The sequence below is a fragment of the Rana temporaria genome, chromosome 1 (genome assembly GCF_905171775.1).
Source record: "Rana temporaria chromosome 1, aRanTem1.1, whole genome shotgun sequence".
NCBI lineage: Eukaryota > Metazoa > Chordata > Amphibia > Anura > Ranidae > Rana > Rana temporaria.
Genome location: NC_053489.1, coordinates 387,642,128 through 387,661,065, shown reverse-complemented (window position 1 = coordinate 387,661,065; position 18,938 = coordinate 387,642,128). Strand labels below are relative to the sequence as shown.

Here is an 18,938-nt window from a genome sequence, read left to right as displayed (position 1 = left end):
CAGAGCTTAGTAAATTAGGTAAATCACGTGCAAGGAAAATAACAAAAACAGCAATTTTGCATGCATATTATTGGATAACATGAGTCAGTAGAGCTTATGCTCATTTACTAAGCTCTGGAGCAACTACATTTGCCGTTAGTAAATCAACCCCAATATCATGATAATCTGATTTGTAAAACAAACAGTAATTATGTTAAAAAAATTAACATTGTGCTTTACTTTAAAGCAGGGGTGGGGAACCTGCGGCCCGCAAAATCATTCCATCCGGCCCCCCATGGGATCGTAAAACAGCGCCGCCGATTGTCACTATGGAGCGGAGTAAATGTATTGCTAAACACACTCACAATAAATGAATGATCATGGCGATCATTCATTCAATGATTTAATTATATGCCACTGCATCATACACCAAGAAAGTCTCTGTGCTTGTGCTCGTTGCGATTCAACAATATGATGTCAACTGTAGTGTCATGCATACATTTTATCAAAACCAGAGGGCTTAACAGCCGCCAGTTTAAGGAGTTACTAAGTGATCTTGACTCTGAGTATGGTGATCTTGTTTATCACTGTGAAGTGCGGTGGCTGAGTCGCGGGAACATGCTCAGGAGGTTTTACAAACTGCAGAATGAAGTCAAGCAGTTCATGGAGATGAAGGGAAAACCTGTCATGGAACTCACCGATAGCAAGTGGCTGTGTGATCTAGCATTCATGGTGGACATTACCAAGTACCTCTCAGAGCTGAACGTCAAGCTGCAGGGCCCCAACCAGCTTCTCAGCTCACTGCTTTCAAACGTTAAATCATTTGAAGGTAAATTAAGGTTGTGGAAAGTGCAACTCGAGAAGAATAACACGGTGCATTTCCCCACTCTGGAAGGACAAAAGCCTTCTACGACACAAGAATATGCTGGTGAATGTGCAAAACTAATTAAGGCATTTAATGAAAGATTCAAAGATGTGAAAAGTAAACAAATGGAATTGAACATCTTTGCTACACCTTTCAATGTGGAACCAGCTGATTTGCCTGATAACCTACAGCACAAAATAATTCAGCTGCAAAGCGATGATGTGCTGAAAGCTAGTTACAACAACCTCCCACTGCTTGAGTTCTACAAGCATTACATAAGTAATGATGAATTCCCAACTTTGAGAAGACATGCATTAAAATATGCATCTGTGTTTGGAACAACTTACTGCTGCGAGCAGTTCTTTTCAAAACTTACCATCGCAAAGAGTCGACTGCGCTCCAGACTGACCGACGCAAACCTGGAAAACCAGTTGCAAGTAGCAACATTATCAATATCGGCCAACATCACACACCTCGCCAACGAGAAGCAGTTCCAGCCATCACATTAGCGGTTAGTTAATTAAATGTTTGACCAAATATGTGGTGACAGTTCATGTCCTTGTTTATTGACAGCCTTATTTTTTTTTTTACATGTCCATTGTTTTTCCTTTGTTCTTTATTTGTAAAAATGGAGTATAAAAAATAAAGATTATACAAAAAAAATGTTTGTTCAAATATAACAGGCTAATTTTTAAGTTGATCATTTTGTACGGCCCCCGAATGATGTTACAAAAATCCAAATGGCCCTTGGCAGAAAAAAGGTTCCCCACCCCTGCTTTAAAGGATGCAGTTCTTAAGCATGAGCGACTAAACACTAGGTCTCATCTCCATCACTTGAGGGGAGAGAAAACATAAATCTCAAAGCTTTAAAACTGATGTGGAGTTTGCATTATAAAGATTATGACATTTGTTTTATCACATACCACATTTTTCCTTCCCTTTACATAGCTGAGAATTGGCAACCATATGTGGAGATCTAATGAAGGGTTAATAAGGTACAAGGTATAAATAAGACAGAGGAGTGACCTATCATAGCCACCGCGCCTGATGACGTCATTGAGACAAAACGCGTTACTGATGTCACTTCTGTCTTTCATTTTCTGGTCTGTGGAACGCAGCTGGTTGCAGAGAGCTAAATGCAGGAAACCAGTGCACTACCATACATGCGTTTGAGCTTCTGTAATGTGAGCATTACATATGTGAGTAGGATTTTTTACCATCTTTAACCACTTAAAGACTGCCCACTTCATATATACTGTGGTAGGGAGGCTCTATTGTGCTAAACAACTTACCTGTACATCATTTTGTGTAATAGTGCCGGAGGCAAGCCCGCTGTACGGAGCAGTAGGCAATTAGATGTCCGCCGGCAACCCACGATCACTCCACAGAGAGTGGAGTGATCGTGGGCAGATCCTCGTTCTGACAGGGAAGTACGGATCTTCTGTTCCTTGTAAGCAGGAACAGGGATCTCTGTGTTCTTCCTGTCAGTCCACCCCCCACAGTCAGAAAACACACCCAGGGAACACAGTTAAACCTTTGATTGCCCCTGGTATTAACCCCTTCCCTGCCGGTGTCATTTATACAATGTCAGTGCATTTTTTTTAGCATAGATCACTGTATTGGTGTCACTGATCCCCAAAAAGTGTCACTTAGTGTCAGATTCGTCCGCCGCAATCTTGCAGTCCTGCTAAAAATCGCTGATCACCGCCATTACATGTATTAAATGTATTATAGCAGAAAGTAAAAAAACATTTTTTTTTTTTTAACTGTCAGTCTTTTTTTGTTTATAGAGCAAAAAATAAAAACCGCAGAGGTGGTCAAATACCCCCAAAAGAAAGCTCTATTTGTGGGAAAAATAGTACATCAATTTTATTTGGGTACATCGTTGCAGGACCGCCCAATGGTCAGTTAAATTAACGCAGTGCCGTATCGAAAAAAATGGCCTGGTCATTAAGGGGATAAAACCTTCCGTGGCTGAAGTGGTTAAATAAACATAATTACGTTATAGGGTATTGCCTGGTTTATGTAACATGAACCTCAGAATCACCTAGAGGAGTACTATTAGTGGCATTAAGAATAAAGGAATATCTTAAGCACTGGCCAGTGGCCAATAGTGAATAAAATAAATGAAATAACGTAAGTAAAGTGCAATGAGGCCAACTGCTGCTCAAATCTGTATGTGCTAACAATAAAATAGTGAATTGAATAAGTGTGAGTGAGGCCCCGTACACACGTCCGAGGAACTCGACGGGCAAAACACATCGTTTTGCCCGTCGAGTTCCTTGTGAAGCCGCCGAGGGTCTCGGCGAGCCGAAATTTCCCATTGAACAACGAGGAAATAGAGAACATGTTCTCTATTTCCTCGCCGAGGTCCTCGTCGGCTTCCTCGGCCGAAAGTGTACACACGGCCGGGTTTCTCGGCAGAATTCAGCTCCGACCGAATTTCTGGCTGAATTCTGCCGAGAAACTCGGTCGTGTGTACGGGGCCTCACTCACACTTATTCAATTCACTATTAGTGGCATAACATCTTGAGTCTGTGAAATACAGTGGAGATAATCAGAGCAAGAAATCAGCAAGTAGCAATCATGCAGGCAGCTACACCGAGGATTTTTAACCCTTAGCGCAGAGCCTATTGCATATATTACTGCCAAATTTAGTGAATTTTGGCAGAAGATGGAAGGCAATCCTAATCCTAAGCCACTTCCACCACCCCTTGTCCCGGGCATGAACTTTCCCCTTTCTCCTGTTGGTTACAGTGATTCCTCGACACTGCAATCCCCTGATAGCCACCACTGCAGCAGCCAACATCTCTTCCTGCCTGTTGCCTGCAATTTAAGTTAGGGGAGCCAAGTGACAGAACTCATTCCAGCATTGGACTCGAGGATCCGGGACAGTTGGGAGGTGTTATACCTTGGATTCAGCTTTAAAGAGCAACTCCACTTTTAGTGAGAAAAAATAAATCCCCTCTGAGTGATCTATGTACAATGCAAGGATTTAAAAAACTTAAACCTATTCCTGCTCTGTTTGCTTTACCATGTCCTGTGTAGAGCGATTTTAAAAGGGCTGGTCTGGTCCATTATAATAACCTGGTGCACTCTCAGTGTTCTGATGAGAAAAGCTGCAGTGTTAGCATCCTTGTAGAAGTAATAAATCCTCAGCAAGTATCCTCCCAAAATCGACATTTATATTTCTGACTTTCTTTTTTTTTTCTTTGTTTACAATAACAAGGTACAACATAGGACCAAGGCACATCTCTGCATAGTTAGTATACAATAACTAATAGGTCAACTAGTTATCACTTAAAGAGCAACATAATCGACTTGTAACAACAGTACATAATTCCGGATGCTCAACCATGTTTTTTTCGCAAATTCCCTGAACATTTTGGGGTAGATTCACAAAGGAGATACGACGACGTATCTCCAGATACGCCGTCGTATCTCTGAGTCTGAGCCGTCGTATCTATGCACCTGATTCATAGAATCAGTTACACATAGATTTCTATTAGATCCGACCGGCGTTAGTCTCTTACGCCGTCGGATCTTAACTGCATATTTACGCTGACCGCTATGGGCGTGTACGCTGATTTACGCCTAGAATATGTAAATCAGCTAGATACGCAAATTCACGAACGTACGCCCGGCTGGCGCAGTACAGATACCCCATTTACGTTAGGCTTTTCCCGGCATAAAGTTACCCCTGCTATATGAGACGTATATGCGGCGTACCAATGTTAAGTATGGTCGAAATTTGAAAAATTTACGTCGTTTGCGTAAGTCGTCCGTGAATGGGGCTGGACGTCATTTACGTTCACGTCGAAACCAATGACGTCCTTGCGGCGTACTTTGGAGCAATGCACACTGGGAAATTCCACAGACGGCGCATGCGCCGTTCGTGAAAAACATCAATCACGTCGGGTCAGGGTTAATTTACATAACACATGCCCACCTCTTCACAATTTGAATTAGGCGGGCTTACGCCGGCCTATTTATGCTACGTCGACACAACTTTCTTTTGAGAATACGGCACTTGCCTGTAAAAGTTGCGGAGGCAAAAGTGGCATACGTTAAGCCCGCACAAACATACGCCATTCTACCTGAATCTACCCCTTTGTGTTCTTAATATTACAAGGTGAGAGAATGGTCGTAATGACCAAACCAGTAAAGAAGGAAGTACAGAAAAAGCATAAGAGAGACAGGGGGAGGGAAGAGTAATAAGGAAAAAATAAGGGGGGGGAGGGGGAGGAAATCCCTCGTGAATAGCTCACTCCACATTGCCTAATCTGATTGACGACACCTAAAACCTCAAGTCTAGAAAAATCAGTGAGGCAATCACACAAGCAGGAAATTACATTTCAGAAAATTACAGGACCGCAGATTGAAATAGAAAAATAATTTTATTAACTTTAAATTACCATATGGCTTGTATAGCAATTGTATGGGCTATAATAATAAAAAAAAAAATGATCTGCTATATTTTTTCCATAAAAATGTATAATGATAATTTCTCTTTATCATACTGGTGAATGATGTGATGTAGAAATGCAGTTATACCTGAAGTAAGTTCTATAACTTTTTCCACAAACATAAGCTAAAGCAGAGGTTCCCAAAGTTATTTGGCCTACTACCACCCCTTTTTCAGGAAAAAAACTACTCTGTGCCACCCTGGAAATCTGCCTTCTGTAGTCTCCCTGGCGGTATGATTATGTTTAATCACTTGCCGTTTTATATTGTATGCCTGTAATTCTTAGTAACGACACACTTAAATCTGTCCGAACAAGAGTCTAATAGACATCCCAGGTGTGATAAAGTTTAAAACACAAAGTCATAAATTATTAAATGATAAATAACTATAAATAAATATAAAAAAAATATATATAATATACAAATGTAAATTTCCCCACAATTCACTATCGCTCAATTCTGCAAGTGTTCTAATTTACTATCGCTATTTTCTAGCTGGTCTAAGACCACTTTTGATGTAGAAGGACACTTTTTGGTTACCATGGACAATCTCAAGCCTCCAGGCAGAAAGAACAGCATATATAATATAAAAGTGCAGGCAAGGCACTGGACAAAGCACTAATGACAAAAGGGATGTGAAATGATTTGATACAGTAATGTAATCTGTAAGATTACAGTGTACTATATGTGTTATGTTTTTTTTAGTTTTTAAATTTGCCTTCGGGCTCCGCCCCCATGCATCTCAACGCTCGCAGGGAACGGAGCCCCACAACACAGGACATCGAGCAGAGCGGAGCTCCTCCTCACATCTGGTGTCACCAGCAGTGGAGCCCCTCCTCACATTTGGTGTCCTTAGCAGCAGAGCCCTCCTCACATCTGGTGTCCCCAGCACAGCCCCTCCTCACATCTGGTGTCCCCAGCAGCGGAGCCCCGGCCTCCTCACATCTGATGTCCCCAGCTCAACCCCTCCTCACATCTGGTGTCCCCAGCGAAGCTCCTCCTCACATCTGGTGTCCCCAGCGCAGCCCCTCCTTACATCTGGTGTCCCCAGCTCAAACCCTCCTTACATCTGGTGTCCCCAACGGAGCCCCTCCTTACATTTGGTGTCCCCAGCAGAGCCCCTCCTTACATCTGATGTCTCCAGCACAGCCCCTCCTTACATATGGTGTCCCCAGTGGAGCCCCTTCTCACATCTGGTGTCCTTAGTAGCGGAGCCCTCCTCACATCTTGTGTCCCCAGCAGAGCCCCTCCTTACATCTGGTGTCCCCTGCGGAGCCCCTTCTACCATCTGGTGTCCCCAGCGGAGCCCCTCCTCACATCTGCTGTCCCCAGCAGAGCCCCTCCTTACATCTGGTGTCCCCAGCTCAACCCCTCCTCACATCTGGTGTCCCCAGCGAAGCTCCTCCTCACATCTGGTGTCCCCAGCGAAGCTCCTCCTCACATCTGGTGTCCCCAGCGCAGCCCCTCCTTACATCTGGTGTCCCCAGCTCAAACCCTCCTTACATCTGGTGTCCCCAACGGAGCCCCTCCTTACATTTGGTGTCCCCAGCAGAGCCCCTCCTTACATCTGATGTCTCCAGCACAACCCTCCTTACATATGGTGTCCCCAGTGGAGCCCCTTCTCACATCTGGTGTCCTTAGTAGCGGAGCCCTCCTCACATCTTGTGTCCCCAGCAGAGCCCCTCCTTACATCTGGTGTCCCCTGCGGAGCCCCTTCTACCATCTGGTGTCCCCAGCGGAGCCCCTCCTCACATCTGCTGTCCCCAGCAGAGCCCCTCCTTACATCTGGTGTCCCCAGCGGAGCCCCTCCTTACATCTGGTGTCCCCAGCGGAGCCCCTCCTTACATCTGGTGTCCCCAGAGGGATTGTCCTGGGAAAATCGGGACTGTTGGCAAGAAAGACCAAAGGTATTAAGTTAAAATTTAAATGCTTATTGCACTTGCATAATTGTTAATTGTTTGTCACACAATTCAGAAACAATCTAAATTAGATTTCATATTTAATATATTTATAGTATCGCATTGTAAAAAAGTCATTCACAGTCACAGTCTTTCATACAGTGCCTTGAAAAAGTATTCATACCCCTTGAAATTTTTCACATATAGGCATACCCCACTTTTAAGTACACAATGGGGTTTATTTACTAAAGCTGGAAAGCGCAAAATCAGGTTCACTGGATTGTCCCAGCATACGCAGGGGGAGGTATCACCTACTTTGGAAATCACCGCTCTAAAGTATAATCATTTCTGAACACACTGTCAATCAACTTTACAAAATATATAACTTAACATCTTTGTTTCCTTTTTTCTTTGTAGATGACCTGTATGATGATGCTGAACTGATCCTGGAGAAAAGTAAACCACCATTACCACCAGTAAAAAGGACAAGGTATGTATTTTCTTCCAAAAATATATACTGTATATAACTGTTGCATAAATGCAAAGAAGAAATCTTGCTTTATAATTTCCCCAATATAAAGATGATTGATGTTTACAAACAGAACAAAGAGTCAGGCAACTGTCATTTACTGGCAATTTAAATTGCCCTTTTTTTTTGCAAATGTCACTTTTGCTGTAGTTGGTTGTACACATTGTACAGTTGTGTCAGTTCACAGGCATGTTCAGGGTATCCCAATGCATGTTATTTAAAGGAATTTTGCTTTTCTAATGTCTAATAAATCTTTATGTTGCAATAGTTTTTTTTTTAGAGTTTTACACAGCAAAATAAAACAAGAAAATCTCAGTTTTTCATCGCACAGTATACAATCAAATATAGAAAATAGCCTGGTACCTTATGTGCATTAGAAAGTCTCAACTGTATTGCCAATACCACCCAATAAGATCACATCAAACGGCCAAAATCTGATAGTAAGACAATAACCACACCTCAGCCCACTACGTTGATCTAATGTTTCTCTTTAAAGTGGTATTAAACACAAAAGCAAACATTTATTATATTGTAGATTCTTATGCCTTGTACACACTATCATTTTTCGGCATGAAAAAAACGTTGTTTTTGAAAAACGTCATTTAAAATGATCGTGTGTGGGCTACACATCATTTTTCGGCTTCTGAAAAACAACGAAAAAATAAATTTGAACATGCTGCATTTTTTAACGTAGTTTTAAACAATGTCGTTTTTTGTGTTGTAAAAAATGATCGTGTGTGGGCTAAAACGACGTTTTTAAACCCGCGCATGCTCAGAAGCAAGTTATGAGACGGGAGCGCTCGTTCTGGTAAAACTACCGTTCATAATGGAGTAAGCACATTCATCACGCTGTAACAGACAGAAAAGCGCGAATCGTCTTTTACTAACACGGAATCAGCTAAAGCATACCAAAGGCGAATGGAACTTCCCCTTTAGAGTGCCGTCGTACGTGTTGTACATCACCGCGCTTTGTTCATCATTTTTTAAAAACGATGGTGTGTGGGAAACTTTGTTTTTAATGATGAAGTTGGAAAAACTTTGTTTTTTTGGACATGCTGAAAAATGATCGTGTGTACGCAGCATTAGATGTGATGGCTGCACGCATCTTCTTTTTCATGATTTCTTCTATTTTCATACAGTGATCTGGCCAGTTAGCTTGTTGTTTTTCAAAAGATCTAGCTCTTCAGCAGAAAGTAACTGTTACAGAGATGAGGTAAAAAAATAATACCGCTCTAAAAGCTGCTAATCCCCTGGTTTGCTCCCGCCCTACTGAAACCGTCAGGTGCTGGCTCTGCACAGGTCCATGAGATAAGAAATATCCTGCACTGCCGCACTCCGTTGAATGACATTTTTATTGAATAAAATCGAAATAATCCAAAACTGTACAGTCAAAAATGAAAAGTGAACAGCAGGAAAAGGGTGGTTAACGCGTTTCACATCGTGAGATGCTTATTCATAGCTTGATTTTATTTAATAAAGACGTCATTCAAGGGAGTGCGGCAGTCCAGGATATTTTCTTATCTCTGTTACAGAGATAAGACAAACCATTTACCACTAGTTGGGGTGCTTAAAATGATCAGCTGTTATTATTTAATGTAAAATATTTATTCCAAAAGGGGAAAAAATGTTTTTGCTGTACCTAATTATAAGGTTTTATCTGTAGTTTGGCTTTCGTTTGTTAGTATTTCTAAATCTGGTAGTACGTCTAACACTACCTTCCCCCCAGACTGACAATGCTGCTGTCCAAAGGTGCCCCCTGTGCTCCTTCAGAGTGGGTGCATTGGAATACATGAGGTATGTTACTGGCCAGATCACAAGATAAAAAAAGGGAACAAAGCCTAAAAAAATATATATATTTTTACTAGACAAATGCAGCCACAACATCTAATTTTTGGAAGGCTGCAATAATATACATTTTTGGTTCGGAGTTTAACACCATTTTAAGTATTATTAAAATTGCTGCTCTCCACCAAGCAGATTTTTTTGCATTGGGACATGTTCCCTAGTAGGGATGAGCTTCGAGTTCGAGTCGAACTCATGTTCGACTCGAACATTGCCTGTTCGCCTATTCGGCGAACAACGAACAATTAGGGGTGTTCGCGGCAAATTCGAAAAGCCGCGAAACACCCTGTTAAAGTCTATGGGAGAAATCTAAAGTGTTAATTTTAAAGGCTAATATGCAATTTATTGTCCTAAAAAGTGTTTGGGGACCTGGGTCCTGTCCCAGGAAACGTGTATCAATGCAAAAAAAAGTTTTAAAAACAGCCGTTTTTTCAGGAGCAGTGAATTTAATAATGCTAAAAGTGAAACAATAAAAGTGTAATATTACTTTAAATTTCGTACCTAGGGGGGGTGTAAAGTCAGCATGTGAAAAAGCACATGTTTCCCGTACATAGAACTGTCCCTGCACAAAGTGTCATTTCTGAAAGAAAAAAAGGCATTTAAAACCGGCTTTGCGGCTCTAATGAATTGTCGGCTCTGTCAATTCAGAGATGATTCATTCATAAAAAATAAAAATAAAAAAGCTGGGGGTCCCCCCAAATTCCATTAACAGGCCCTTCAGGTCTGATATGGATATTAAGGGAAACCCCGCCGTCAATTTTAAAAACAAATGACGTGGGGTTCCCCCCAAATATCCATACCAGACCCTTCAGGTCTGGTGTGGATTTTAAGGGGAACTCCACCCCAAATTAAAAAAAAAATGGCGTGGAGTTCCCCCAAAAATCCACACCAGACCCTTATCCGAGCACGTTAACCTGGCCGGCCGCAGAAAAGAGGGGGGGACAGAGTGCGGCCCCCCCTCTCCTAAACCGCACCAGGCCACATGCCCTCAACATGGAGAGGATGTCCCCATGTTGATAGGGACAGGGGCCTCATCCCCACAACCCTTGCCCGGTGGTTGTGGGGGTCTGCGGCAGGGGGCTTATCAGAATCTGGAAGACCCCTTTAACAAAGGGGACCCCCAGATCCTGCCCCCCCCTATGTAAATTGGTAATTGGGTACACTGTACCTCTACCATTTCACGAAGGAAGTGTAAATAGTTAAAAAAAAACACACAGACACCGTAGAAAAGACTTAGTTAGACTTACCGGTGACGGTATTTCTAAGAGCCTTTCAGGACAACCTTGGAGAGAGCGCAGCTCCGCCTCTTCATTAGGAAACACATGCTAAACTTTAAAAGCCCTCCTCTTCCACCATGGCCTCATTTATTGTGGTCCGACTCTCTGGAAGACAAAGCACAGAAACCACAACACCATGATAGATTTTATAACTTATTACTTTAACATTTAGGGAGGGAAATAGCGGTTGTCCTGAAAGGCTCTTAGAAATACCGTCACCGGTAAGTCTAACTAAGTCTTTCTCCAGTCGCCTTTCAGGACAACCTTGGAGAGGATAAACAAGTAACTTACCCTAGGGTGGGACTACTGCTTGCAGAACCTTTCTGCCAAAGGCTTGGTCTGCGGCAGACAATAGATCCAACCTGTAGTGCCTTAGGAACGTTGAGTAGTTGCTCCAAGTGGCGGCTTTGCAGATCTGCTCAGGTGTAGCGCCGGCCCTTTCGGCCCAGGAGACTGCAGTTGACCTTGTTGAGTGTGCCACAATACCTGAGGGAGGCACGACTCCTTTGGCTTTATAGGCTTCTGTAATAGCAAGTTTAAGCCATCTGGCTAAAGTACTTTTGGATGCTTTTTCCCCCTTGCGGGGACCTGAGAAAGCTACAAAGAGAGCATTTGACTTTCTGAAATCTCTGGTGACAGAAAGAAACTGTAAAAGACACCTTTTCACGTCTAGTGTATGGAATGCTTCTTCTCCAGCATTAGAAGGGTTTAAAGCAAAAGTGGGTAAAACTATTTCCTGTGACCGGTGAAATTTTGATGACACTTTCGGAAGAAAAGAAGGATCCGTCTGAAGGATCACTCGGTCTGGAAAAATTCTTAGGAAGGGTTCGGTGATGGCCAGAGCTTGGAGCTCACTGATTCGTCTTGCTGACGTAATAGCCACCAAAAAACTGTTTTGAGGATTACGTTTTTTAAAGAAATATTCTCCAACGGTTCGAACGGAACTCCCGTTAAACCTTGTAGTACAACCGATAAGTCCCAACTGGGAAAACTTTTGAGGGTCACTGGTCTATTTCGAGCTAGTGCCCTAAAAAACCTGGAAATTAAAGGTTCTCTAGACAGAGTTTTTTCTAAATAAACAGAAAGAGCCGCTACCTGTGTTTTTAAGGTACTGGCTGCAAGTCCTTTTTCCATTCCTTCATGGAGAAATTCTAGTACTGAGACCACACTCTTAGTTTGAAAAACCTTGGAAGAACACCATGAATTATACTTCTTCCATACTTTAAGATAAATTGATCTTGTTACCTCCTTCCTACTGGACAGAAGAGTTTTTATAACCTTGTCAGACAAGCCTTTGTTTTTCAAAATGTCTTCCTCAGAAACCAAGCGCTTAGATGTAACCTGTCTGTTTCTGGATGACACACAGATCCCTGTGTTAGAAGGTCCTTCTTGGGAGGCAACTTCCATGGAGGTTTCACGGCCAGGTTCAGTATGGTTGCGAACCAAGGCCTCTTTGGCCAAAAAGGAGCAATCAGAATTAGGTCTGTTTTCTCTTCTCTGAATTTCCTTAGGACCAACGGAATCAAGGGAAAGGGGGGAAAGGCGTAGCACAGATGGTAATCCCAGGGATGAGCTAGAGCATCTATGCCTATCGCCTGGTCTTCTCTGTGGAGAGAAAAGAAGTCTTGAACCTTCGTGTTTTGCTGACTGGCAAAAAGGTCTACTTGGGGATGTCCCCATTCCTTGGAGATCATGTTGAAAATCTCCTGACTTAGACTCCATTCTGCTTCTACTACTTTCCTTCTGCTCAGAAGATCTGCCAGCAGATTTTGGGATCCTTTTAGGTGGATTGCTGACAAAGAGGCCACATTTTTCTCCGCCCAGGTCAGTAACTGATTGGCCAGTTCCATCAATCCCTGGCTCCTGGTCCCGCCTTGTTTGGTCACATAGGCCACTGCTGTAGTGTTGTCCGACAAAATTTGAACATGACAACCCTTCAGTATTTGTTGAAAAGCCAGGAGACTCATGAAAATGGCCTTTAGCTCTCGCCAATTTGATGACCTCCTTGCCTCCACTTTGGTCCACGACCCTTGTGCGGTCTGTCCATCCAGATGAGCTCCCCATCCCCACGAACTTGCGTCTGTTGTCAGACGTTTGTCCGAGGGAAGGACATATGAGAGACCTTTTGTGAGATTGGAAGGATCTCTCCACCACCAAAGGGACCGTTTTACTTTTGATGTTAGAGAGAAAGTTTTCTCCAGTGATTCTTGGTGAGACCACTCCTGTAGGATGTTCCTCTGTAGGGGTCTGGAATGAAGCCTTGCCCATTGAATGGCAGGAATCGAGGCCGTGAGTTGACCTAGGACTGCCATGGCAGACCGTACTGACACTGAAAGATTCGTTTGAATCTGGCTCACTGCAGAACTACTTTTTCTACCTTTTCTTGAGGGGGAAACACCTTCTGTAGAACTGAATTGATGGTGTAACCGGGGAACCTCATCTCCTGTGAAGGGTCTAGGTTTGATTTTTCTAGATTCAATATCCACCCCAGGCTCTCGAGATGAGCCTGGGACGTCTGGAGATCTGAAACCAGCTGATCCCTTGAACCTGCAAAGAATAAGAGGTCGTCCAGATAAGGAACAACTGAGACCCCCCTCAGTTTCAGAGGCTCCAAGGCTTCCGCCATCACTTTTGTAAAGATCCTTGGTGAGGATGAGAGGCCGAACGGCAGAGCCCTGAATTGTAGGTGCCACATTGAAGTTCCCAAGTTTATTGCCAAGCGCAGAAACTTTTGTGAGGCCTGCGCTATTGGCACGTGTAGATACGCATCCCTTAGATCCAGAGAGGCCATGAAGCACTCTGGTGTTAATAACTTTGTGATGGAGTGAATGGTGTCCATCCGGAAGTGCTTGTACCTTATAGTTTTGTTCAGGATCTTCAAGTTCAAAATTAGGCGAAATTTGCCTGAAGGCTTTTTTACTAAAAATATGTGGGAGTAAAACCCTCTTCCCTCCTGATCTTTTGGGACTTGGACAATAACTTCCTGTTGGATCAGATCCTTTAGAAGGTTCATCATTGCGGAAGCTTTTTCCTGATCCATTGGTAGGGCTGTCACATAAAACCTGCAAGGAGGGCACTCTGAAAACTCCAGATTGTATCCTTGTGTAACTATGTTTTTCACAAAAGGGCTCTTGGTCAGAAGGCTCCACTGAGAAGAGAAAGCGGACAGTCTTCCCCCCACAGGAGTCAGATTGTCACTTGTCTTTTGATGACTGATCTTGGGGCGACTTAAAGAGGATACCTCCTCTTCCCCTACCTCTTTGAGGAAACCAGCGCTTTTTGTTTTCTTCTTTTTTGGAGGTTTGTGGAAAAGAACGAAAATTCTTTTTAATAGGTTGTTTCTTAGCCGGGAAAGCCTTCTTTTTGTCGGCTGTTCTATCCAGAACTTTTTCAAGATCAGACCCAAACAGTAAGTCCCCTGAGAAGGGTAACCCGCAGAGTTTGATTTTAGAGGCTGTGTCCCCTGTCCAGGTTTTAAGCCATACTGCACGTCTGGCTGAATTCACCAGGGCAGAAGATCTAGCTGACAACTTAATTGATTCAGCTGACGCATCAGCCATGTACCTGATTGATTTTAAAATCAATGGAAAAGATTCCAAGATATCCTTCCTTGGTGTACCAGCTTCTACATGGTTCATCAGCTTTTCCACCCAACACTCCAAGTTTCTTGCCACCACTGTGGAGGCCATTGCAGGTTTTAGACTGAGAGAAGTAGAGTCCCAAGCTTTTTTTTAACAGGGAGTCCGCTCTTTTGTCCATGGGATCTTTTAGTACCCCCATGTCTTCGAACGCAAGATCCGTGCGTCGAGACACCTGGGAAAAAGCAGCATCTACTTTTGGCTTTTTATTCCAGACTTCAGAGTCCTTATCTTCAAAGGGGAATCTTTTCCTTAGACTTTTAGAAAAGAAGGGGCCCCTTTCTGGATCTTTCCACTCTTTTTTAATAGTATCTGATACTACTTTGTGAACTGGAAAAACGTTGTGTTTGGAGACATCCAAACCCTGGTACATTTTGTCATGAAGAGACAATTGTACCTCCTCTTCTTGAATATCAAGCGTAGTATAAATTGCTTCAAGAAGATCATCTACTTCATCTAGAGAGACTTTGTATCTGGAATTTCTGTACTCTCCTTCCTCTTCCTCCTCATCTGAATCCCTGAGCGAGCGAAGAGTACTCGTCCCTTCATCCCCTGAATCCACAACCTCTGACCTCGAGGTGGAAGCTTTTGGGCTGGGTGGTAAATGTTGGGGTTCAGCTTGCGCTGCTGGATTCTGAACCAACATAGATTTGACCGAGTTCAAAGAACTTGCAAGTTCTTGTACTGAAGAAAATAAAACTTTATATTGCTGGGATGTTTCTTCTTCTACTAAATCCTTAATACAGGATTTACACATTGCCTTCTGCCATGAATCTCTAAGAGGGTTTCTGCAGGAAGGACATTTCCTTTGAGTTGGTGGCTTTTTAGTTTTTGGTTTCTCCTAAAAACACAAAAAAGGGTATTTTACCATTGGAGAACCAATAAGTTTTTTTACAAACAAGGAAAAAAAACGCCACCACTTTAAAGGGAAAATGTGAAGAAAAAGATCCACAGTTAAACACAACACCACCCAGTGAAACTGCCAGGGACCGAGAGAAGTTACCTCTGACCCTGCAGTACAGGCTCCCTAAAGGAGGACAGATAACAAAAACCACATAAGCCCAATAGTAAGGATAGAGGCACCGCTGTACCCCCGAACCTGGACCTGAGCAGCGTCTGAGGCGCCTGTCTCCGCCATGGCTGTTGGTTCTCCTTCCATCGCCGAAAGAAACACAGCCGGGACTGAATGATTTTTAAATCTTCCCGGGTCCACGCGTCATCAAAGATGGCCGGAAACCGGAAGACGCCGCTCTTAGGCCTGTCCCCTGACCTCTGCGTTACTAGGCGACGTGGACCACGCGTCGCCACGCCTCTGCAGGAAGCCGCGCCGCTGTGCATGACGTCACCCGCCCGCCAGGACCCGGGACCGACATGCGGCGTTTCAAATACAGACACCGCCAACGCGGTAGTGTGCCGCCCGGCCACCTGAGCCAGAAACAGCGGACCCCTGGGCACTCAGCGCCGCTTCCTGTAGAGCCTTCACTCCACTGAGCAGGGAGAGGCTGGAGACTCCGGAGGACCCCCCCCCACCCTTAGGGGGGCCTGTGATGGCCGCTGCACACCAAACAGATACCGATAAGGTAAGGCTTACCCCTCCAACCTTGGAAAGAGCGCAGCACCCCTGGTCCACAAGCATGCGCTTCCACCATGGCGGAGGAAACACAATAACTGAGGCCATGGTGGAAGAGGAGGGCTTTTAAAGTTTAGCATGTGTTTCCTAATGAAGAGGCGGAGCTGCGCTCTCTCCAAGGTTGTCCTGAAAGGCGACTGGAGAAAAAATCCTTTATTAATAAAAAAAATAATAAAAAAAATCCAGCGATGTGAATCCACTCTCGGCCCGGGCCCCGCTCCAACTTTGTCTTCTATTCCTGACGCATTCATGGCAGCACACACTGGGTTGTGACTCCGCCCCCACAACCTGACAGGATTGGTTAGCTATAAATTTGAAGGGGAGACGCCATTCTCTTTTTTTATCCTCACCTGACAGATTGGACGAACAAGCAAGCATGCCTCTTACCGCAAATCGCCCCAGCAGGTTTAAGCCTCTCCTGTTTGGAAGTCCCTCCTGTACAGTCTCTAAAGGAGCTTCTATGGAGGGAACCCTGTTCTGGTGGTCTCAGGGGCACAAACAGGTCCCAACTTCTATGTCTCTTGGCTCATAATGATCCACATTGTACCTATATCTCGTCCTTATTATTTTAGACCAAACTATGGCCTTTTTCTGAGTGTTTACTGTCCTCAGGCAGACCCCCTCAGTGTTTGTGTGCCGTCGCGCCTGTCCGTTGCTCTGCGCATGCGCGCAACAAGGTGATGACACCGGCAGCTCCCTCTGCCCTCACCCAAGGTAGCGCCGGAACGATCGGACCGCTTCTACGCATGTGCGCGCGTCATCAGTGCCGCGACGGCGGCGGCAAATTTAAAAACACAGCACACTCTGCAATAGGGCTACAGGCTGCTGCTCTGCAGAGATTGATTAAATTTAAACACGAGGTAAGTTTTTTCTCCTGCCTCTCTCCCTGGCCTGATTCTCTGGCTCTCTTTTTTCCTATACTGCACCTTTGTTTTTGCCCTATTTTAGTAAGTATTGTTTCATCTTCTCCAGACTGTCCTCAAGACTGTTCCCTCTGCACCCTTCATGGAGACCACTGCCCTCGCAGACCACCATCAGCAAACTAGGTAAAAGGCCGTCCGAAAAAGGTAAGTAGAGAAGAGACAAAAAAGAGAGCCTGACCACTAACGCTGCGTTCTTTTGGGCAGCCCTACCAGGTCAAGAGACGCAAGTTCGCGGCATAGAGGGAGATCAAGTCATGCGTCCAGTGGCAGAAGATCACGCAGAAGTCACTCAAGATCACCCTACCGCTATCATCGCTCAAGATGTAGCCGCTCGCGTCATAGCCGCTCCCGTCATAGTCGGTCTCACCGCAGACGATCACCATCATCTCACCATGATCAGAACTACCATACCCATCCCGCAGCAAACGCTTGCTGGGTATGCGGGGCTCCAGCATTGCCAGGAAAATTGGCTTGCCGTTCTTGCTTCAACGAAGCAACCAAGGAGAAGGAGCCAGACGCCAGAGTCAATTTTGGGAACTACGGCTGCGCCGATGAACAATCCTACCCCGAGCACTTCTCCAGTACCCTGTCACTACACACAGGCTTCAGAAACCCTCTCTGAAAACGAAGAACGCGAGGCGGCGTCAGGGTTCCACTTCTGCTTAGTCAAACCGTTTGCTCGCTCAGTCAAGGAAGCAATTGGCTGGGAGGAAGATGAGACAGAACCTCAGAAGGTTCGGAAGTATTTTCCAGAACTGAAGAGGGATCCTGAATCGTTTCCCTTCATAGAGGAACTGGAGGACCTCATAAAAGATGAGTGGGAGAGATCGGATAAACGACCTAGTCTTACCAACAAGCTTGCAAAATTGTATCCTTTAAAAGGAGGCTAAAATCAATTCCCTAATTAATGCACCCACAGTCGATTCATCTTTAATGCTACTTGCCAGACACGTTACCCTGCCGATCGAAGATGCAGTTACCTTCTGGGACGTACTTGATCGCAAAATCGATCTTGAATTAAAAAAGGCTTAATCCACGGCAGAAGGCGCTTGTAGACCAGCTATCACCACCGCCGCAGTAGCCAAAGCCATCTCTGCATGGGCGGCTAACATTGAGAAATCCTCAGCAAGGGCTATGCTAGCCTCGGTTATGGCCAGAATGGCTTTATAGCTGAAGCCCTGGATAGCTGATGCGGCATCAAAATCAAATTGGTGCAAAATCCCATATGACGGCTCAAACTTATTTGGCGCAAAACTGGATTCAGCCATCTCCAAAGTCACAGGAGGAAAATCGGGGCTAATACCCTCCGATAAGAAACCTAGAACCCAGAAGGGTCCTGCTTATAGGCGCTATCTTCCCGACAAATACAGGCATGCTAGGTCCTATCGTCCCGGCAGGGAGATCAGGAGGGACTGGAAAAATTCTCGACCCTTTTTTACGAAGGTACAGAAGGTCAAGGCCATCACGGCTGGGGACCAACAGAAATCCTTTTGAGGATTCGCCCGCCCACCCAGCTCAGGTGGGCGCCAGGCTCAAGAACTTCGCTCAAATATGGTCAAGTCACATAGCAGATCCATGGACATTATCCACTATCAAGTTCGCACACAAATGGAAATTCATGGGCACATTGCCGGAGAATATATTCCAGCCTACCAAGATACCGTCTTCCCAAGAAAAAAGAAGGCAACTTCTGCAATATGTAACAGAGTTGATACAAAAGGGGGCAATCGTAGTACCGCCGCACCAAAAAGGGAGGGGGTTCTATTCCCCTTTATTTTTGGTGCGAAAGAAGACGGGGGACTTACGCCCAGTCCTGGACCTAAAGAGGCTCAACAAGAGGATCAGTTCATTCTATTGGCAGTGAACCTGGGAGACTGGATGTTATCGGTGGAT

General features: G+C 44.5%; 1 protein-coding gene across 1 annotated transcript in view; it reads left to right on the top strand.

Moving 5' to 3' along the window:
• LOC120911917 (FYN-binding protein 1-like) overlaps positions 1 to 18,938 on the top strand; it is a 274,505-nt gene that overhangs the window by 228,146 nt on the left and 27,421 nt on the right. The window contains exon 5 of the mRNA XM_040322563.1: positions 7,624 to 7,696. Coding sequence (XP_040178497.1) covers positions 7,624 to 7,696 — 73 coding nt within the window. The remainder of the gene's footprint in view (positions 1 to 7,623; positions 7,697 to 18,938) is intronic.